This window comes from Phoxinus phoxinus, assembly GCF_949152265.1.
Source record: "Phoxinus phoxinus genome assembly, chromosome: 15".
NCBI lineage: Eukaryota > Metazoa > Chordata > Actinopteri > Cypriniformes > Leuciscidae > Phoxinus > Phoxinus phoxinus.
The window spans coordinates 24,800,484-24,824,301 of record NC_136890.1 but is presented as its reverse complement, the minus strand read 5'-3'; the positions used below and the strand labels follow the sequence as shown (position 1 = coordinate 24,824,301).

At 37.8% G+C, this 23,818-nt stretch overlaps 2 protein-coding genes across 6 annotated transcripts in view; both read right to left on the bottom strand.

Annotated features, from left to right (window-relative positions):
* Positions 1-10,730, bottom strand: part of LOC307011382 (uncharacterized protein C1orf21 homolog) — a 29,642-nt gene extending 18,912 nt beyond the window's left edge. The window contains exon 1 of one of the 3 annotated variants that reach the window (XM_079636963.1): positions 10,525-10,730. The gene's annotated coding sequence lies outside the window, so the exon portion shown is untranslated. Of the gene's footprint in view, positions 1-2,306; positions 2,406-3,553; positions 3,621-10,524 lie in introns of those variants that run through there. The other 2 variants (XM_079636965.1, XM_079636964.1) reach the window with 2 other exon arrangements.
* Positions 10,731-11,392: 662 nt separating this feature from the next.
* Positions 11,393-23,740, bottom strand: edem3 (ER degradation enhancer, mannosidase alpha-like 3). 3 transcript variants are annotated; one of them, XM_079636951.1, is made up of 21 exons: positions 22,562-23,740; positions 22,410-22,455; positions 21,036-21,136; positions 20,898-20,937; positions 20,684-20,796; positions 20,427-20,577; positions 18,673-18,807; positions 18,084-18,189; positions 17,864-17,961; positions 16,982-17,107; positions 16,823-16,906; positions 16,638-16,721; positions 16,323-16,447; positions 15,979-16,153; positions 15,646-15,791; positions 14,999-15,143; positions 14,722-14,913; positions 14,403-14,568; positions 13,427-13,612; positions 13,209-13,256; positions 11,393-12,551 (listed from the first exon to the last, which is right to left on the bottom strand). In XM_079636951.1, exons 1-21 carry the CDS (start codon positions 22,666-22,668, stop codon positions 12,253-12,255), a joined length of 2,673 nt encoding a protein of 890 aa, XP_079493077.1. In that variant the 5' UTR covers positions 22,669-23,740; the 3' UTR covers positions 11,393-12,252. The 3 variants fall into 3 exon arrangements, with proteins under 3 accessions (XP_079493077.1, XP_079493078.1, XP_079493079.1); XM_079636952.1 differs by lacking the exon at positions 13,209-13,256; XM_079636953.1 differs by lacking the exon at positions 13,209-13,256 and having other exon boundaries at positions 11,393-12,545.
* Positions 23,741-23,818: the final 78 nt, after the last annotated feature.

Genomic DNA, 23,818 nt, shown 5'->3' with positions numbered 1-23,818 from the left:
TTCGTCAAATAAACTGACCTGTGTGAGTAGTAGCTCACACCTGGCTTTCCTGTAGCTCAGTGGTAAGAGCACTGCGTTAACAACGCAAGGTGTGGGTTCGATCCCAGGGGATTGCACATACCCATGTATAAATGTATAGGATAATGCAATGTAAGTTGCTTTGGATAAAAGCGTCTGCCAAATGCATAAATGTAATAAATGTACAATGTAAAAGTAGTGATTCAGCACTTGAGGGTAGTTCGGTGGAATTAAATATCCTTATTTCTTTATATCCGCGGGACTCGCGTGTGGTGCTGATATCTGTCTCTCATTAGCAATCGCGACCTGCTTCATACCACAGTCATGTTAAAAACATCAATGTACCGGTATTCACTCATCCATAAACATTATTAGATCCATCAGTATGACGACAAGTTCCATAATTCCGCATATGCGTCATTAACCTACGCCTTTGTTATTGTAAGAGGTTATCGACGACCTATTTTTTTTTACATATTGTAGCTTTAAGAAAGCATAATTGGTTACATAAAAAAGACAGGGGCTGAATTTTCGGATTAGCATGTTACTATTATATACTACTAGCATGCAACTTTCCATTTCACAAAAGGGTTTTTTAAATGTTCTACAGTAGACAGAAAAAAATGGTTCTTTTAAGAACTGTTCACTGAAAGGTTCTTTAGAGAAGCGAAAATGGTTCTCTATTAGCACTGCTGTGTAAATTCCTTTATTTTTAAGAGTGTAGCACATTACTCTTATTATTATAGGTAGAGTATGAGACGAGTAGCATGGTACCATCCAATTCTAAATCTTTTTATTTTTTTATTTTTTATGGCATGCATACCTGTCATTTTGCTTTTACTTTTGATGATGCTAGTTGTGCAGAAATTATAATTTTTAATATATTGGTGACAAATTAGCAAAAATTAAAATGAATTCACCCTTGTGTTACCTAACAGAGGTTGAGAGAGTCTGTTCACACATCTTACGACTGAGACATAAACAAGAAGCCATCTGGGCACTTGTGTCAGGTTCACTTTCTCTTACGCAGACAGAACGTTGTCATCTGTGTTCTGTAACTTTTAAGCCGTGCATATAACTTTTAAGCCCTGCATATACATGTACCAAGATCAATGCCCATCTACGTGTGTTGCTATACAGGTAATGTGAGTGTCATGGGATGGTCGAATCTGTCAATAGAACATGACTTAAACCTGCCTAATGACTAAAACACACTTTAACTCTAATCAGATGCAAACAAAGCAATGATTCCAAGACAACAACAAAAAAAAAAAGTTTAAGGGGGAAAATTGTGAATAAAGCAGCATTTCCATGTCAAGTGTTTAAGAGAATTATTCAGTCAAATAACTTTTTGATACACATATAGGTTGCGATGCACTGATATTAAGACTTTGCCTGATAATAAATAGGCCAATAATGGTTTTCACGTTAAAGCTGATAACTTATAAATGCCTAATATTAAAATCTATACTATTTTGTCTAAATTAAAATAAAACACTACAAATAATTTTTTTTTAAATGCTACAAACAAAGTATAGGCAGAACAATAGGCTATTTTAATGCAGTGTGAAAAACATATTCATATTGAGATTTATTAAATAAGACATGTAGTGTTTTTTAACTAACTTGAACATTGATCAAAAGTGACAGTAAAGACTTTAATAATAATTCAAATAAATGCTGTTGGTTTGAACATTCTATTCAAAGACACCTGAAAAAAAGTATTACCGTTCCCACAAAAATATTAAGCAGCACAACAGTTTTCAACATTGATAATATTAAATATTTCTTAAGCACCAATAAATATTAGAAAGATTTCTGAAGGATCATGTGACACTGACTAGAGTAATGGCGGCCGATAACTGTGCCAAGAATGTATTAAATAAATGTGTTTCTATTGTAGATTACTTCCATATTTTAGACATTTTTATGAAAAATTGCATGAAAATGTATGAAGACAAATTAATAACCTACTTTCAACAGCCTTAAAGATGAAGTCAAGCAAAATAGCATCACACCCGTAACACACACACACACACACACACACACACCCTCCAACAGGCCGCAGGGCTGAGAGCTGTCTGAGCCACTGCTCCTGAAAAACAGGCTGATCAGGAGAGAACAAGAATCATGGGAAGGACTAAACAAGTCCTCTAAAGATCAGCTGAGACGGGACAACGCGAACACCAAACCCCTTCTCTGAGGAACCAGAGGAGACCCCATTCATTCATCTTCGCCTGTGACCAACCGGACAGGACAGCAGTCCCCCCACCATAACATTTACTCACCCGCAACGGCTGTAGCATCAACTCTCTGCCCCACTTTAAACAGCCTGCTGAGAGGAGACAGTGAAAACGTCTCAGTGCTGTCAAGATTATCTTAAGACTAAAGCCTCTTTCTCTTTTGTTTCTTCTTTATGTCTTAAGCAGGGTGAGTGGTGGTTTGGGGTGGAGAGATGTAAAAATAATAGAGCTACTGTTTAAAAAGGGAACTCCAGCCATGAGAAGAGAGGGGGACGAACAACCGAGGGAGAGACAGAGAGTTCAAGTTAGAGGAAGCAAAGAGACTGAAAAACAGATGGGAAGATTAAAGCGGTCAAAGATGGTCAAGGTGACAGTTTGCAACTGTTCATGCCAAGAACATCAGTTAAAAGCAGTGGTTTTAAATGTTTTCACCCAGTAGACCACTAAAACTGCAAAACAACAATTGCTAACAGCCAAAAATGTAAGAAAACCCCAACTACCTCAAAACAATTATTAATAATTAATTGTTATCCTTTGATTAACCAGCTGAATAGTGATGCTTTTGTCAATTATAGCTACATAGACTACAGTAAAAAAAAGTATGTTTTTAATGTTTTTGAAAATGGCCTGTTTGATTAAAAATACCTTAAAACAGTAATATTGTGAAACATTATTACAATTTAAAACAACAATTTTCTATATTTTAATATATTTGAAATATGTAATTTATTCCTGTGATGGCAAAGCTGAATTTTCAGCATCAATACTCAATAATAGCCTTCTTTAAAATCTTTAAAAGTTGAAAAGAACAGCATTTATTTGAAATATGTATTTTTATTTCAACTTTATTTCAATTAAAGTCCCCCTAAATTCTATCCCTTAAAACTCGTCTTTGACCACCAAAATACATATTTTAATTTTTTTTCCTGAAAATAGCTAGAATGATACCCCACCTACACCCTTGCCTCATTCAGTCTACGTAGTTCTAAGAATATGCAATTATTTTAACCCCCAACACTACCTCCAACTTTCAAGGGAAATCAAGCTATCAACCATTTCAATTTGTGTAGGCAGTTTAAGCTATAGCATACGTACAGCTGTTTTAAGGCCAAAATATAAACTCATAAACATAAAATACACATCACAGAAATTGTTAATAAATCCATTCTTAAACTGTCCCATTGAGTTGAAATGAGATAATTTACTGAAGAATGGTGTCACATACTATTCACACAAAAACTCATTCTGCTCGTATTTCATGAATAAGTCCCAGTGTACGCAGCAAATCTTACTTGCAGAAGTCCGAATCAATCTGTCCATCCACTGTCACACCGTACCACTCAGGGCTGTCCCAACACCGCCTGTATCTGACTGACTCAAACACTGACTTCACCCCTCAGCAACTGATTTGTGCCCGTCACCTCTAATGCGCGTGCGTCAAAAAATTTGTGTCTGTGCCACTACTGTCAGAAAAGAATCAAAGAAATGACTCATAAACAACACATACCTCTCATGTGACTAGTCGAATTAAACAGAGTCTCCTAATATATCAGCATCTTCAAAACAACACATCTTTGTATTTTTCCTTTCTGTAATATTTACTTATGAATACCATTTCTCCTCCAGCAAACAAGCACATCGCTATAGCTTCATGGAAAAATACTCCAGGGTCAGGTCTCTAATTTTTCCGTATCCATCTCTATAATGCTGACAAGCACCTCCTAATTCTGCCTATAAATATTCATTTGAAATTAGAAAACCATCTATTATATACCAATTCTGTAGCTTGCTGCTGCATAATTGGTCTGCCTGTTTCCTGCAAGTATACACACAGCTTTCTAATCAGCTCTTTATAGTGTCCAAATGAAAATCCCTCCCACTGTGCGAAACTCATTTACATCCCTTTATAAAATGTTTACTAATTCAGCAAAATTTGAATAAGGTTTAAAAATGTCATGCTTCTATCTACGGTAAATGACACCGGTAGTAGACTGCACTGTTATTTAAACATTCAAATGAGTGTTCATCCATCTCAGCACGTACACCAGACATCGGTGCCCTGATGCAGGGACGGAGAGGACGTCCATGTTTGATCTGTGTCATATCAGAACAGCGAGCAATTGTTAGTCACACGCAGCTTTCAGCCTGAACTCTACCCCACGGAACAAAATGTTATGGACAATAACCTTTCAAATTACCAGTGTTAAAATTCTGTCCCATTTTGTTCAAATGCATGGGATGGAAAACAACACTACATCAGATAACATTAACCATTTTAAATTATATAACTTCAGTATAAATATACAGTACGAAAAGTGTGGGGTTAGGGTTATATATTCTAATTAAGGGCTGCACGATATATCTAAATTATTGAAATATAGCAAATGTACATATCGCGATATGCATATTGCAATGTCTTACGATAATTGAATGATTTTAATACTTCAAAAGATTACAAAAGACCACTAATTACATACAGTATGTGACATGCTTAATGTTATTAGGCAAAATTAAGTGAAGTAGGGCCGCCTCAAGTGCACAGGACTGCTCGTTATTTCAGTTATTTTCCGCAGCTTACAGTTATAATCAAAATTATTCAACCCCCATTGAATACTAGGTTTATTGGCTAAATGTACTGACGTCCGGCTGTTTGCAATTAACGAATCAAACAAAAGTAATTTAAATAGCCTAGTTCAACAACAAATGTGGTTTCCCCAAATTCAACTGAAAATGCAACTTTTAATGACTTCTGCAATCTCAAAATTATTCAACCCTTTCATGGCAAGCATATTTAGTACTTAGTAGAACACCCTTTTGTTGTTATGACCTGCTGCAAATGAGATGTATAACCAGACACCAGCTTCTGGCAGCGTTTCTGAGGAATCTTAGCCCATTCCTCATGAGAAATGGCCTCCAGTTTGGTAATATTCTTGGGTTTACGTGCTGCAACCACCACCTTCAAATCCCACCAGAGATTTTCTTTGGGGTTCAAGTCAGGTGACTGTGATGGCCACTGTAGAATCTTCCAGGATTACTTCTGCAACCAAGCCTTGGTGGAATTTGAGGTGTGGTTGGGGGGATCATTGTCCTGTTGGAAGGTCCAATGACACCTCACCCATGACATTGTCTCCTAGGATTTCCTGATACAATGAATCCATCTTGCCTTGCACATCCTGCAGGTTTCCAGTGCCAGAGAATGCAAAGCAGCCCCAGAGCATCACCGAGCCCCACCATGCTCAACTGTGTAGACAGAGTGTTCTTTTCAGCATATGCTTCATTCTTCTTCCTCCAGACATACTGCTGATCCATGGGGCCGAAAAGTTACAGTTTTGTTTCATCGATCCATAGAACAGAATTCCAAAACTTCTGTGGCCTATTTATATGATTTTGTACACAAATACACAAATAATACACACAAAAATTTCAAAATGCTGTCTTGGTGAGTATTCATGTAAACAGTCTGTTATGTCTTACGTAGAGTAAACAGTTGAGAAAAACTGCTTGTGTGACAATATTGGATCTGTGCAGCTTTTAAAGTGACAGCAGCCTAATATATCTGCTTCCGTCTGTGCACTACCGTCTGTGTGCTTAATGCTCTTGACTGAATAACTTTTGTAGCTTTAATAATCTATTTAATTCATACAATGAAGACTAGGCAAAGCGGTTTTATTTTTTACAATTGATTAGTCAATTAATTTTGTTAAATAAACCTAATGTAGGCCTACCTGAAACCCTAAAACCTCTGGTTTACCCTGACGTTAAAATGAAACTTATTGATGATACTTAAAATTATACTTTTTACGTACATGCTACACTACTGTTTACTTTCTGAAGTTGTAGGGATCCTTTCTTCTCACAAAATGAATGTGAAACATGCATGTTGGTGTGGCGAGAAGGACGAGGTCGAAGGTCGTGGGAGGACGGCCCAAGGCCGGTGGCGTGATTACTGATGAGCGACACCTGCGCAACGTACCGGTCTCGTATCTCTCACGGAGGAGCGGAAGCATAAAAGGAGGAGCAACGGCAGTGGAAAGCGAGAGGGGAACAGGCCTGAACTTATGTTGTGTTTTGTTTTATTATGTATGGCGGCAGTCAACCGGGACTGCCGTCTTTACTTTCGTTTTTGTATTTGTTTATTTATTTATTATTAAAATTGTTGAAATGTTCGCCGGTTCCCACTTCCTTCTTCCCATAACATCTGAACTGCGTTACAGTTGGTTATATAATTTTTAGTTTAAATATAAATGTATTAATACAGAAAGCATTATCGTAGTGCTTCAAATATCACATTATTTAACAAGTTATCGCATATAGCATTTTTCTTCAATATCGTGCAGCCCTAAATATAATATTATATATATATATATATATATATATATATATATATATATATATATATATATATATATATATATATATATATATAAAAAGGGCACCTATTTTATGCCCCTTTTCACAAGATGTAAAATAAGTCTCTGATGTCCCCAACGTGTGTATGTGAAGTTTTAGCTCAAAATACCCCACAGATAATTTTTTACAGCATGTTTAAATTGTCATTTTTGGGGGGCTGAGAAAAACGCTCCGTTTTAGTGTGTCTCCTTTAAAAGTTAATGAGATGCGGTTCCACGCACAGGGGGCGGAGCCTAACCAGCACACACTCAGAGCCAGGACAATCTCATCTCACAGAAAGATTATATCAAAACAGAAACTCAAGAGTCGGACAATAATGTCCACAGAGCTAGAGAATATATGCTGAATAGAGATAGAACAGGTATGTTTATTTTAATTACGTTTATAACTTATGCCATCTGCTCCACTATTAATACAAGCCTGCTGTAGTAGACCCCGTCTGAATGATGACCAAAATATACTGATGAGTTCAATTAAGTTTTTTGTACATCACACAAAAGATGAAGCATTAGTTTTACTGCAGAAAATCACTGTAAGAATAAACAGTATAAGAAGTGCGCATTAAGTCTTATCCATAAACTCTCTCCCTTTCATTATCATGGAACATAACGTTACACCGTGAAGTACAAACACTGGTTACAACTAACAGTAAACAAATATATACACACCTTTTCAGTGGGTGCTTTATAAACTGATAAACTGTATATCTGTAAAACGACTCGATGAGCTCGAGCTGTCATAAAGTGTTCGCTCTCACTTTCCTTTCTGTCGTGATCAGTAACTTTAGTCCTGTCGCTCCGGAGACAAGCTGGATCACAAGAGCAGTTGTAATCAGTAACAACGAGAGTAAATGAAGACTGCTATGTTTTATTCTAACATCCAAAAAACAAAACACCTCAATCGCTTTCGGAGACATTCTATTCTACAGCTGCTCCAGTCCAGCATCGAAAAAATGGTGGACTGTGTCCAGCTCACTCAGGGCGGGTCTGTGCTCAAACTGCAGTGTCAATCAACAGTCGTGACTCGAGGGCGGGGCTTGTGCAATTATACGTCACATTGCATTGATTTTGAGAACCGCTTGTTCTGAGACAGTGCTTATGATTTATGGGGATTTTTTAAAAAAAAAACTGGATGGATTTTATCATTATAGGGTGGTTGTGTACAAACATTTATGTTCAAACACCATGTAAAAGTGAATTTTGCATAATAGGTGCCCTTTAATAAATACATTTTGCAAAATCTATTATATCAGATGAAAACAAAAAGGTACAGTTATACAAAATATTACAAAATAATAATCGTGTTATAATTACCAACCTGGTGTTCAAAGCTATATTTTGGTTATCAACTACAAAAGTACAAAGACAGATTGTTTCATTTTTTGTATTGTTTAAAAATATTCTTGAGATCTACGGCAGAAAGGAACTGAGTTCATTAAGAAATGAATCAATTTAACTGTTTCTCATTCAAAACAAAATCACATAGCTTTAGAAAACATGGAACATGCAGAATGACTTATATGGACCATTTATATATGATTTCACTTTCACATGGAAAAAAGCAAGAACATTTTGCTAAAAAATCTCCATTTGTGTTGTGTTCCAAATAAGAAAGAATGTCATAGGGTTTTGGAAGGAGTAAAATTTTTCCTTTAAACACACAACTACCAAGCCATTCCACACTGTACAAGAGTTAGATCAGGTTGTCCTGTCAACATACTAAAACCTAAAGTTGTAATTCACAAATACACACACATGCAACATCCTTGGTCATCAGAACACACCACACAAAGCTCTAACACTGCAACAGGACAGAACCTCCCACATAGACCTCTGGTAGCTATGGAAACCTCCTCTCTGAGTGATGTCACCCTGATATTGCATCATAACCCCATGGGCTAATTGGGTCGCTTTTCTCGGGTCCTGTGAACCGAGCGGGAGAAACTGAATAAAACAGAGGGAGAGGGAGATGGTAGCTTTGGTGGTGGAGAAGCTTGAAATTGACTGACCAAGAGGAGAACCCACATTCGCTATTAATAGCCTTTCAGCCTCTTCAGTCACCAGAACAAAAGCCATATGTGTGCAAAGCAACACACACAGACCGCTTATGGATGAGAGGGAGACAGATGGAGATGTCAGACTGATGAGAGATCAAGAGAGGGAGAGGTACAGAGCCGGCCATGTCCCCCATAGCAAAGCACAACTCATTTCCGTAAATGAATTCCTTCAGTTTGTTTCAGATAAAACTAATAATAATAAATAAATAAATAAATAAAATAAATAAATGACGATCAGATCTTGTATACTGTATATTGATGTGGTTCCTAACATCCCAGTGTTGCATATTGCATGCTCTACAACATAGACTAAGCATGTTTTGTTGTTAATTACAGTTTTTTGTTAATTAAGTTTAATGTTAATTAAGGCTGTTTATCCTGATTTTATGTGTTAATTTGTTGCAGTCCTGAAGCAGCCCATAAAAAAAGTAGTTAAGAGTAGTTAAAGATTTATATTGTCGTTAAAAATCAGTTTGCCTATAGAGAAAATAAGAATCGCTCTTGGGTCCCATTGAATTCTGATATGATATACAATCTACAGTACACAACAATGGTTCAGCAAAGTCAGCTGTCAAACCAGGGCTGCGTTTCTCAAAAGCACCACAAGCCAAGTTGATCATAGATAGAGACCATTGGTGCCAATGGCTAGGCTATACGATCTACGCAGGCTTATGATGCTTTTGAGAAAAGCAGCCCAGATCATTCAGAGTAGGAAAAACCTGAGTCTGTTAGTATAATGAGTAAGGGAACTCTTAAATTGGAACACTGTAAAGACGGTTCTCAGTGAGTCAGAGAGTTGTTAAGACAGATCACTACAAGTTGAACGATTATCAATTCAATAAGTCAGTGAGCTCATTCAAAAACCACTTGGACCAATCAAGTCAGATTAATTAATGAATCGTTCATCCGATTCATCGACTAAAGAACGATTAGTTCACGAATCAGACACCACAAAATAACGGATCACCCATTGCTAAATCACATTCTCGGTTGAGTCATTGAGTTGACTCGATAAAGGCTCGGACCGATTCATAAAGAATCAATCAGTCCGGTTCTCTAAACCGCTTCATTAAAAAGATTCTGCTAAGGATTCATTTACAAATCAAACATGGCTAAAATCACACATAGCTCCCCTAGTCTGCCACTCAAACACACAGACAGTCAGTCATACACTAAGGAGCTCTACGCTAATGAAAATACTGCATATGAAAGCACAGTGACAGAAGGACACACACAGCTGCGCCACGGCAGAGACAGAGGGCGCATTGTCTGCCCGCAGGACAGTGGGACACACACGTGTACGTGTGCATGCATGCCAACCCAGGTGTCTTTTGTTTTCATTACTTCCAGTTCAGCTGTTCTTCGTAAAAAACGGGTGTAAATCAATGTATGTTCATGCAATGGGACAGACTCATTACTCAACAATTGATCTCACCTATTCCTGTCTTAATCATGGCTGTGTCTGGAAACCCAGTGAACAGCCCATCTAGTCAGGATTGTGGGCATCATAGGCGCCTACAATTGTTACGCTCGTTTTAGCGCCTAACATGTCATATGCTGTGTATGGAAGCACATTGAGACAGCCCAAACCACAATGTAATCCAGAATCAGTTCAAAGATCAGAACTGATCATGGAAAAAAAACACAGAAAAAAACAAGTCAGTAACCGAACCAGGAATCGACTCACTAAAGACAAGACAAGACACAAAGAAAGGCAAACGGTTTGCATGTAACAATGAACACAAACACTTGCCGAATCAGCGCAAAAATGCATAAATATGACAGGGAAACACTCACTTGTCAGAAGTGACCCGCTCGTTCCACTTCCACTGGCGGCGGCTCACACACATACACACACAGGCGGACGGGAATATGCGCTGCTGTTACTGTAGTGATGTGATGTGGACCGCTGGCTTACAGCCCACACTCCTGATTTGCTCGAAGAACTGCAGCCATCTTGCTGAAGCCCGTGTGGCAAACCAACCACATGCCTAGACGTAGGAGGGGAGGAACTAGTCGAATTATCCTTACATTTCCCCTCATCACCCCCAGTTGCATGTCTTCCATCAGCCAGGAAATCATAAGATTTTTGAACCAATATTTCATAAATCTCTTTATATATGCATGTTCTGTTCTTATCATTTGTTATATTTATTCGAATATATTTATAATGCAACGTTCCATAAATAAATAAATAAATATATAGGCTATTTTATGTGTTTATTATACAAAAATATTTTTTATGTATTGCTCAATAGTATGGTAAACTAATAAACATATAATTGATAATCCACATTTATTTATATACCATTCAAAAGTTTGGGTAAGTTGTCGATACGATTTAATGTTTTTGAATGAAGTCTCACCAAGGCTCAATTTATCCGATCAAAACTAGTAAAACTGTAATATTGTGAAATATAATTACAATTTAGATCAACTGTCTATTTTAATATATTTTAAAATGTCATTTATTTATGTGATGGCAAAGCTGAATTTTCAGCAGCCAAGTTGAGTGGTTTTACTCTACACTTGCACTTAGATGCAACATCCTTACTGCTTTATCACATACGCACTTTCATAAAGCTAAAATGTAATCAAGTCCCCGCTCCCTTCATAAATATCACACATGTGATAGAAAGCCTATCCAATAAAAAGGAGTCGTATATTAAAATTTTCAATCAATTTTATTGAGCTTATCACGTTTCATGCCCCCTGGCATGGTCTCCCAGTCAATTAATTAACTACTGGGTGCAAAGGAGCAATAGCGTCCTCTGGCGGATTCTTTAGGATGCTTCACATGTCTCCTTCATCCTTGGGAAAAAAGTCTGTCACTGACATGCAAAGTTGTCATCCGTGGTCCTTTAATGCTACTCTTTGAAACATTGACCTTATCGCAAAGTCATAAGCTGGACTGAATGTATAAGACCGTTAAATACTTAATGTGGAAGGATGGTAGAAGCGTTTTTGAGCTTTGAGTCCCAGTTGTATGAGAGCCTCAGGCTGATTCTCTTACTAATTAAAAACAATAATCATACATACAAACACATATATCATTTCATAAAGGATCTCAAATTTTTTTTTCAGACCCTGCAAACTGAGACAAGAACCGAATATGAATCCTACTGCAAAACGCAATTAATCACAGTTAAACCAGGCATTAATCAGTCTTTCAGACGATTAATCAGCACTGATGATTTAAGCCTGCACTTCAATAATCAGAGAATCCATTTGTTAGAAGGAAAACAAGACCAGGAGTGATTGTGTACCCTAGGCATGTAGAGAAAGAGATAAGTTGTTGTAATGAGTGTGTGGAATCTGGAATACAGTTTGTCAGCGTTCAGATGAAGAGAACAGGATATGTGTGAATCAGAATGAAGCCCCTGAGAACTGGCCGTAGAAAATGAGCTCTTTGAGTCAGAGTTCTTAATCACGCCTATCTGATAACTGTCCCTATTCGACAGAACTGATTTCTCGGTCTGTGCTATGGCTGGGACATGCTAGCGGAGTCCGAGATGGAGGGGAATGTCAAAGCTCATCCTTCTCCATCTGCTTAAACGCTTCCAAGTCCTCCTGCCAATCAGCCATCAGCGAGTCCGCCGATTGGCTGCCGGAGTCCCTGTCCACCGCAGGCTCCTCCCCTTCGTCCACAGGGACGTAACTGCCAAGTCCCTCCACTGGCTGAACCGAATCTTCCCCAACGACTGAGTCTTCTGCTGTCTGTTCCTGAGTAGTGACTTGTGACTGGTCAACAGGTTCTGAGGAAGTGGAGCAACTGTGGTCTTTCTCCTCTGTGGAGCAGTCCTCTTCTTCTGCTCCATCTGTACCTTGAAAAAGAGGTCGGTTGAATGAACCACAAGAAATCTACCTAATATCTATCACACATAACAGGCAAAACCTAGCGGACCACATGTGGAGCATGATGGTATCGTCATCAAAATTTGATGTTGTCAGCAAGAAGGAACATGCAGATTTTATGCTAATAAAAGTCCATAATCTTATGGTGTGTTCAAGTCCTCCTGGGAAGTTCGTATTTACGAGTTGGCAAGTCGTAATTCAAGTCTCTTTGGTCGGAGCAAGATGGCAATGTAGCAAGATTTTTAACTCTACTTCAACAAAATTCTGAATAAAATGTGAATTTTTGCTTTTTAATGCTTTTGTTCAATTTATCAAGGTGCAGCAAATTGAATTATTATATATTCTATTGTAAGTGTACAGTACAACTTTAGTTTTATTGTAAAGGAAAAATGTACTGTCAATAAAGACGCTGCATCTACTGCGCCCGCCAAAATTTCTCACTGACACCCACAACTCAGAAACTCTGGGCTTAAAGAAAGTTCAGAATTTCCTAGTCATAATTACGACTTTGTGGTAGCGTTCATGTGTGTTCAACTCATAAGTGCAATCTTTCTGTCATGACTAGAACCCACCATAACACCAAGGGGGTTCACTGCATGAAAAGTAACCCAAGGAGGGATACTTACTGCCATCCAACAGGGTGCCCGGGAGGGCTTTCCCCTTAAATATGGCTTCTGCTCATCAAAGTAGGGAAAAAAGAGAAGTAGCGGAAAAAGAAACCGGTTACAAACACAGAGGGAAAGAGTAATAAAGGTAGAATAATTAGAAAGGAATGAAAGTTGAAGATGCAACATGCACAACCTCACAATGCTTTCTCACATACTAGCCATCTTTCCAAACTCACCTCTGTCTCTAGCTTTATCACTGAGCAGCACCTCCACCTCCTTGTACTCTTTTAGAGCCTCCAACAGGATGTTGCCCTCTTTGTGAAACAGGAAGAGGAGTGGTAAAGTGACATCATCAGTGCTCCGACCATCTCCCGCCATCTGAAACAATGGGGCCGTATCACTGCTGCTGCCCTCATTATCATCTAAACAAACGTGACAAAACAAAAAGAGCGAGACATAAATACTAACACAGATTTATTCTGCACAAAATTGTTAATGATCGTCATTATGAATTAGTAATTGAAATAAAGCTAAGATAAATCTATAAATTATAGTACTACAATGACCAAAACGGGGGAAAAAAGAAATGAAAAATAAAATTCACAAGAAATCACATAACAAAATTACTAAAACTAAAATGAAACCTGAAAATACAATGTATATATAGTATTTTAGGGGCGGGCTGTGGAAAATTTGAGGAATTAAAAAAATATATATTTTAGGGCTGTCAACATAACTGTAAAACTGCTTTGGAACAATGTTCAATGTAAAAAGTGCTATGAAATACATCTGAATTTATAAGTTTCACATGTAACAATGGGGGAAAAAGATACACTGTCAACTTAATACAAACTACATTTCCAGATATTATTTTAAAATTCAGTACAGAAACCATTTTAAAAGCCACCTATTTAGTTTTGTTTAGGAAGGGGTTTTGTTTAGAAATGTTTTGACTTTCAAAAATCTAAAAGTCATCAAAAAGTATTGAAAATAGAAATAGATTTCTTCCTTCTGTTGAACACAAAAACAGAATGACTTCCATTGACCGCATTGACTTCCATAGTATGGAGGGAAAAAAAATACTATTTGGTTATCAACATTTTTCAAAGTATCTTCTTTTGCGTCCAGCAGAAGAAAGAAATTCATACAAGTTTGGAACAACTTGAGAGTGAGTAAATCCCTTTAATGGTTGACTCCCTAAATGTTTCTCACCGATGACGATGCCTCCGATGGCCCCAGCTTTCTGAATGTGCCTAGCCTTCTCTGCAAACATGCACTGGCCTCTCTGCAGCAGAGCGATACGGCCTGCCACAATCTCACCGTTACTCAACTCAGAACAGCCGTTATAAGGCTCCGCTACGGTTACGAAGCCACGCACCTGAGGGAGAGGGGAAAAGAGAACAGAATACACAATGTAGCATGGCTAAAAAAAAATTATACCCTTTAGCAAGAACAAACCCAGAACAGCACAGAAATATCCCAAAAAAAGTGAGAAAGTACATAATAAAAGGTCACAGTTAATCATACTCACTCCAGAACTGCTCTTGGAAAGATCCATTCCAAACTGCGCAGGGCCTGCGGTCAGTACCACTCTACCAAAAAAGGGGTGCGACACAATTTGAACAGCTCGTGGAGGAAGCTGTTCTTTCTGCTGCTGGCTGGAGAGCTCCATCATTTCCTGCATAAAACGCATGCCGTCCTCTGCAGCGACTGCACTCACCGCCTGTAGAGAGGGATTCAAGTTTCAATCTATAGATAAGAAATACAACTTATATAGTATAATTCTTATATCTAGGTCTGTATAGTACCTGTGTTGCGTGCTGGACGAGTTGTACTCTGCCATCCTTGAGGTGGATGAGACTCACACCCATCCGCCTCAGCAGCTCCAGATGTTCGGGGTTATTGGCCATGAAGTCTTGAGCCCTAAGAGGAGGACGGCCCATACCAGGCTCTCTGAGAGAGATGAAAAAAAGAAAATCTCCTGTAATTTCCACCAGACCATCTGCATTTTTTATATTAAAATATAAAAATTACAAACTGTATTTATTTATTTATCATCATCATTGTTATATCATGATTCAGAGTTCAATTATTATAAATTATTAATGGTGCTTAATTATTATTAATGCTTCATAATCGTATTATTATCAAATGAAGGAAACGTGTTTTTGCTGCTTTTTTGGTGGAAACCCTAATACCTTTTTTAGGATTTGTAAAGTTAAAAAGAACAGCATTATTAAGTAGAATTATTTTGTAACATTATGTCTTTACTGTCACTTTTGATCAATTTAAGGCTTTCTGAATAAAAGTATTAGTAAGCATAAGAGTTAAAAAAAATCTTATTTTTAAACTTTTGACCGATAGTGTATATATACACACATAAAAATGACATAATATGTATAATTATGTAAAATGCTATTTGAACATAGTCCAGCTGCTTATATCACTTTCTCACCGATGAATGGTCGGGCGCAGACAACTCTTATCCACTGCGCTTCGGATTGGTTCACGGAGATTGCGTGGGAAGGCGGGATCAGGAAAGAGTAGGCGGGTGTTAGGGCAAGTCCACTCAAAATTTGAGTCATCGAGATCCTCTCCAGCCTTGGGGTGACAGAAAGATATTATATCAACATTTGATTAGAGAAACAAGTAGACAACAATTGAAAATGAGCTTAGTTATTTCTATTACGTAATAGTTAGGAATATGAATTGAAAACAGAGCTGGATGAGTAAAGTCAACTCTGACCAGTGTTACAAGCAGAACTGTTATAGTGCTAATGTGCAGTACCATACTGTTGACGACAGGGGGCGCCTGTGAGTTTGAGGCAGTGGAGAGGGAGAGAGGCAGCAGATGAGCTTCTGTGGTAAAGATATAGTCCTCTACATTAAAAGGCAAATCCTCCTCCTCAGCAAACAGCAGAAACAGGTACTTAAACATCTCCGCCAGGAAAAACGAGTCCATGCTGAAACAAGTGGGCGGTGATGAAGGGAAATAAATATGCCGTGAGACAGCTTGTCACCCACTCTTTACTCATAAATGCTCACTTTACAAAATCCACTCAAACTATTTGTACAAAAATATACCACATAAACCAACATCCTCTTTAACTATCCACAAACTCCAGCTCTTACCGGTCCTCGTGACTTCCCGTCCTCACATCCTTCATAGCAGCGAAGCCACAGGGAACTCGAGCATATCGGTTCAGGTTCTCCAGTACGGTCCGGCCCACCTCCAGGTAATATGGATCTCTGGTTGCCTTCAGAGGAAATTCACAGTTAATCATTTGCATTGTCTCCCTGGTTTACTACATGGAAATACACAGTCGAATGCACCTCAGCAGGAGCAATGCAGCGTGAACGGGGTCACATTTGCAGGTTGATATGAAGGAACATGATGGAGAGTAAAGGAGATGTTGTATTGAGATTTGTTAGAGAACTCGGTTGTACCTTATAAAGGAAGTAAGTGCTTTCTGCAAACTCTGGCCGCAGGGGGTGCTGAGCCCAGTGAACCCTGAAATCAGTGGTGAACGCCTGGCGAGACAGTACGTGAGGGAACAGGGCAGTCAAGAAGAGTTTATAAACCACAGACTGTGATGATGTTCAAAAGACAGACAGCTGAAAAGAGGATCTACCTCAGGAAGGAAGTTGTGTTTCTTGGTAACCTGATAAAGCATTTCATGCGTCTCTATGGCTGGCCGGATATCTCCCTTTAAAACCTGCAAAGAGCAAAACTCTTATGTTTGGATATTCATAGCAAACTCAGAGAGACAATGACCTCACTGATTTCTCACCTGCAATCCTGGGAAAAAGGCAAGCAAGGAGTCCATCCAGGTGCGGGCTGGCAGCAGGGGTTTGTGGATGTGGACGTCCAGTAGCAGAGGTGGTTGGCTGATGTACTTCATAATGGATGCATAGTGCTGAAAAATACGAACACAATTCACGAATACAGATTATTCTGTACCCGTTATTTCATGGCAGACAAAACTAAAATGCGAGTCGCATTAGATTAAGTATGAAAAATTATTTTGGACCCTACAATTACAGGCAACATGTTCCAGGGCTTCTATTCTGAATAAAATGAATGATCAATTATAAAATAAGTACAAAAAAATTACAATTATAAATAATTAGAGCAATAAAAGAAATATAAAAATAATAATTAAAAATGTTGAAATATACAATCTACTCTAGTCTGTTAAAACAAACAAATAACAAAATAATAAATAAATAAAATTATTAAATCAGAATGTTAAAATGCACAATTTCTACTCTAGTCTACCAAAATAAACAAGTAATTGGAATATAAAAATTATTAAAACTATTACAATTCAATCTAAAATAATAATAATAAATTGTTATTAATTAATGAATGTGTAATAAAATAAATATAAAAATTATAATTCAAAATATATAATCTACTCCAGTCTACAAAGAAATTAACGAATAAAAAAAATACTTATTCAAAATGTTAAAATACTCTTTAAAGTAAATCTAAAATGGTGTAAGTAAAAAACGTAGGGTGGGATTTTATCCATCTGGGATTGATTGGATTAGCAAAGTTGTCTAAATATGACAGGTGTTTAGAGGAAAGGGCTTGAAAAATAAGACGGCTTGGTGACGCAAGCCGAAAAGGAGATTATGATGCCTTTAACAAAAGAATGAGCGATACTCACAGTGTTAAAGCGATGCAGATATTGGTCATCTCCCAGTAATATATAAGCCTTCATCAAGTACTCATAATAGGAATCTATGCCTGCTCCAACTCCACTGTCTGTTAAGGGAACCATGACAAAAAAACATCATGATTCTGACTTGACTTTTACCTGATTTGTCTGTATATGAGCACAGTTGTTTTATGTTTTGGGTGGGTTGTTGAGTATAGTTTAGCCTCACCCCTGCGGACCCACTCTCCTGAGTGGATGTTGATGGTCGTTCCCACAAGATTACTGTTCCTTTGTCTCTTTTCCCAAAGGAAGTCAAGAGCCCTTCTCGCATGAGCCTGCGAACAATACAATGAAACATCAACACCTAAATACTGGCCTATTTATAATATATTTAGTCATTTTAAGTCTCTTTCACCACACAAAATGAGAACATTCCTGACCTCATAATACGTTTCATAGTGCACAACACAACAGCTAATGCTAATGATGTGTGTGTCTGACAAATGGCACATTTATGTCATAAGAGATCTATGTTGTAATTCTGTAGACTGAATGAGTAGCTACAAACATTCCAGGAATCAACACTTTAGGCCGAAATGACGTCAGAGCTCCATTGTTAGTTTGTTACAAAACAATCAGTGTTTCTACTAGCTTGGTGAGCTTACATGCTTTGGTCTACATTAATTATACAGAACGCAAGGTTTTCAGACATTTCTCTGGAGGTTAAATAAGGACATTTCCGAATGTATTAACTTCAGAAACTCAACAAAAGTGACACTAGTTCAAATTTGCAATATGAAGCCATTGTAATATTTTACCTCAAATGTAGGGTCTCCAGTAAAGCGGCTCAAGGCTGCAAATTCAAGGATTATTGTCCCGGCACAGGCGGTGCAGGTGTCCGTTTCGGTGCCTGTACGGGTCTCAGGTCCACGGACTCCATAACGCAGGTTCACCTGTAAATGCAGCCAATCATTAATCAGAGTCATAATCAAGGGGATTTATCACAGAATATTCCCCAACAGGATTTATTTTAATATACACTACTGTTCAAAAGTTTGGGGTCGGTATTTTTCTTTATGTGTGTGTTTTTGAAAGAAGTCTCTTCTGCTCACCAAGGCTGCATTTATTGGATTAAAAATACAGTAATATTGTTAAATATTATTACAATTTAAAGGTTTGGAACAAAGGACCACACGCACGCTTGCATGAGCACTGTTCATAACCAAAGGAGCATCAGCCGCAAATCTTTTGTTTACAATCATAATGTCTTTAGAGGTAATAAAGTTATAAATCCCGTTTGAGCCCTAGAGCAGACCGGAGATCTCTCCATTTGTTGAAAGCCTTCCCTATGTTTACTCTCGTCTTATTCCGACGCCTGTCTGAGTCCAATTTGGCCCTTTTGGTTGCACTGGACAAAAGTTTTCTTTTTTTTTATCTTACGTGGAGTTTGCGTTGGTGTTTGAAATGAACTACTAGCAGGTCTCTTACAATCCATCTTCTACGGAGAATGCCGGCGAATACACAAACCTGCCAGACATAGCCATGTGAGCGTGCCCAGTCTAAAATTCCGGCCCGAATCCCTCTTATTTATTTTACTTTACAGGATTATAGAGACAATCTCAGTGATCAGAGAAGGGCTTATTCAGCCCATCAGGCAATTGTTTAAGCATGTATGGGTTAGAAAACGGGTATTTTTAACATGAAAAGTTGCTTAATGCACCTTTAAAATAAATGTTTTGTATTGTAATATATATTAAAATGTAATTTATTCCTGTGATGGCAAAGCTGAATTTTCAGCAGCCATTATTCCAGTCTTCAGTGTTACATGATCCTTCAGCAATTATTATAATATGCTGATTTAGTGCTCAAGTATCATTTCTTTGTATTACAAATGTTGAGAAACTTTTTCAGAAAGTTCCAGACCAGCAATGTCTTTATTGTCACTTTTGATATTTTTTATCGCAATAGTTAATTTTGTTATTAACATTAATAAAGATGAATAAATATTGTAGAAGTATTGTTAATTGTTAGTTAATGTTAACTAATGTTAACAAATGAAACCATATTGTAGTGTTACCAAATTATCATTTTTATTTGAGAATAAAGCAGCTGCGGAATATTACACAAGAATATCAAATTAGCATAACTCTATGCAGGAAATCTGTTTCCTTAGACAATATTCCTTCACAAATATTTTTTTTTGCAGAATGCTGTAATGGACCAATCAGAATCAGGTATTCCAGAGAGACATGTAATAAGTTGAGAATGCTTTGTAACTGAAGGTCTGTAAAATAAACTAACAGCAACTGTGAAAGGGGCGGTCATGCTGTTGATGGCACGTGCAGCCATTGTGGGATGTCAGAGTTCATTTCCCTAATGCAACAAACCAATGCAATGCCCAGAACAGCCGAATCAACAGAAATTGTCTGAATGTGTGTGTGTGTATACTGTATAGGCATAAAGATAAATGCTCGCAAACAAAACAAAGAAAAAAAAAAAAAACATTTCATGTACAACATATTTTCATGATGACATTTAATCAATCATATTGCACATGCGTGCTTTCACTCACTCTAGGGTAAGGCAGGCCACTGCTGGTGTTAAATGCAGGTAGCAGTCTGAGTCCAAGATCTTTGGCCATGTGCAGCAGCTCATTCTGGTACCAGAGCATTTGCCCACTTTCTTTCAACATGATGGCCATGGAATGGCCTCCCAGCAGTCCACTAAAAGAACAGTAAAGTATTACACAAGCAAAACAGACACAATTTACTAGACAGATTTTACCACGTCAGTCCACCTTGCACCTCTTGACAGAGATGTCTTACTCACCCCAGCACCCGGATGTTGGTCTCGAATACAGACACCACAATGTCATTATCCAACCGTACATCCTTCAATACTCTCCTCACTGCTTCCTCAAACTCCACCGTCTTATTTAACAGCTGTGAGATGTCAGAACAGGTCATAAGCAAACAACTTTGGGCTGAACTGTAAATATGAGTGTTTGAAAGAGGTTTCAAGTTCTGTTTGAGATGTTACTCACTGCAAGAGTGTCAAGAGTGTCGATGAGGGTGAGGGAGAACCTGACGGAACAGGAAAACATGTTTTCATCTCAGTTTTCGACATTCCTTTTCAAATAAATGAATCAAGAGAAATTTAAACACATCTCCAACTGACTTACTTCCCCAGGGCATCATCTATATCCCCTCGACTGGGCTCTAGTCCACGCACTCGCCCACGACAAGTCAGAGGCATCAGCTCGTCTGCGGGGTAGGCATGGTCCTGTCAAAATGAAAAGAACAGAGATGAAATTAGATGAAACCAGGCAGATTTTAATTATAATGCCGTTCTCTCAAACATTAATCTGTCTTCCCCTATCCACGCAACACTCCTGTGTTTTGTTTTTGTTTTTTGTCAGGAACATTTATTGGCAAATGAGCAATGTTAAAGGGATAATTCATCCATAAATAAAAATTCAGGCATCATTACATAACCCTCATGTTGTTCCAAATCTATATAATTTTTCTAACATATTTTAAAGAATGTTTCAACAGTTTTTGTCCATACGCTGATAGTCAGTGGGGTCCAAAACAACACTGGACCATACTGACATTCAATGTAGAAAAGAAAAAAATTATATAGAAAGAAATGTTACTTCAATTGTGCCGTAGTTACACATCAACAGTATGTAATAACAGTAAATTATGCATAATAAATTATATGCAATTAACATCAAGCCAAACCTTAATAATACACTAAACAACACTGGACCATACTGACATTCAATGTAGAAAAAAAAAAAATTTCTATAGAAAGAAATGTTACTTCAATGTGCCGTAGTTACACATCAACAGTGTAATAACAGTAAATTGTGCATAATTAATTATATGCAATTAACATCAAGCCAAACCTTAATAATACACTAAACCTATAAGTATGTTAATAATAAATATTACTCAGAATGTATTTGTGTAATTACACTGTAACAAAGGCACGTGAAAATAAAGTGTGACCAGAAATGCAGTAACATTTTTTTTAAAGAAATTAGTTCTTTCAGCAAGGATGCATTAAATTTGTCAATAGTGACAGTAAAGCATTTATAATGTTACAAAAGAGTTATATATCAAATAAATGCTGTTATGCTTTACTTTCCTATCATAAAAGATTCCTTTAAAAAGTCTCATGGGGTTTCCACAAAAATATTAAGCAGTACAACTGTTTTCAACAATGATAATAATAATAATAATAAATGTTTATTGAGGACCGAAATCAGTATATTAGAATGATTTCTGAAAGATCATGTGACACTGAAGACTGAAGTAATGATGACGGAAATTCAGCTTTGCCATCAAAATAATTAATTATATTTTAAAATATATTACAATAGACAACATTTATTTAGGTGAACATAAGCCTTGGTGAACATAAGAGACTTCTTTCAACATTAAAAAAAAACTAAAACACATAACTTTGGATGCTGATGGAAAAGTAGGATTAAAACTTCAATGTGTACCCAGCTGTCAACAAGAAAGGTTATTAGTCACTGTGTACATACCATGTAGTTCTGATAAGCGTGGTCAAACATTTCCACCACTTGGTTCCTGAGAAGCAAAAGCATTTCTTAAATTAAGAAAAACACCATTTTGAATCAATCATATGGCAAGCAATTCAAATTTCCACATGTCTTCTCCTCACATAGACACATACCTCAGTTTGTTCCTCTCATCTCTGCTCATGGTCTCTGATAACCTGATGGAGGTTCCCATAAAAAACAGCAGCAAAAAAGCAGGCAACATAGTTGCAGAATGAAGCATCCGCACGGCTCTAATCCACCGGTTTCACAACGGACTGCTTCCAAACCTTCACGTAGATGAAGACACCCAAGGCAACTCTTTCCTGCCTTAGATATGTTTATTTAGCACCAAGTTAGAGTTCCACTTCTGGTCCATCATTTTCAAATTGAATGTAAAAAATAAGATTCAGTGACACCCACAGAATTTGAATACATTCACTGTTCCAGCTCAATAACTTTCCAGTCCCTCTTCTTATCTAAACGTCTCTCTTGGATGAATGCAGCTGTGGTGCATTTCTGAGATGCTTTTAGTGTCTATTACAAAATGACCAAGGAAGGAACACCGATCAAGTCACTTTTCATTAATGTTGGTCAGTCAGCTGCTGTTGCCACACCTGACTGTCACCTTGATAAGATGTTGGCACTCCTGTGACACATCGGCATGCTACTCTCTATTGAGTATTAGTTATAAAACAACAACAAATTACATCACTGTAGATCCCCAGCAGAGACAGGCTCGAGAAGAGCTCCAGATGGGGCCATGGGAAAAGGTGCTTTGACTCTAATAGCAACCATCACCATGAGTGACACGATCAGCAGTTTACAACCACAGAAAGGAGAGAACGCATCGTATTGATCCCACTAGAACTGATTGCAATTAGTTAGATAGTATGCAGATCCCAATATCATCTTCGTGATACTAAAAACAAGTTTAACCCATGTAGAAAACGCTACGGCGTTATTCAACAAATAAAATATCCAGCGAAATGTTGTTGTCAAGATGATTTGATGAAAAAATATTTCTTAACCCCGTCACGCTTTGTTGTTTAGCTCACCGGCTAACCCGTCGATGACAGCTCGGCACCACTGGGCATTTGTTTTTGTGGCAGAAACGCTGCTGTAACTAGCGGAAAGAACATCTTAAATCTGTTCTTCGGTCATCCACGAGCGACAAGATGGTCCATTCGGCTCCCAGATTCCGAAAAATAAAAATATTCCTCGTAAGAGTTATTTTATGTCAGGTGTAATGCAAAGGGCCAGAGGTCTCTCTCAGAACCGCTGAGTGAATGAAGATCATCACCCGTCTTACGGGCAGACGACAACATCCGCATCCGGGTAACGTTAGCGCCGAGCGTACACGCCCCGTAAACGGTGTGGTGCAGAAACTACAG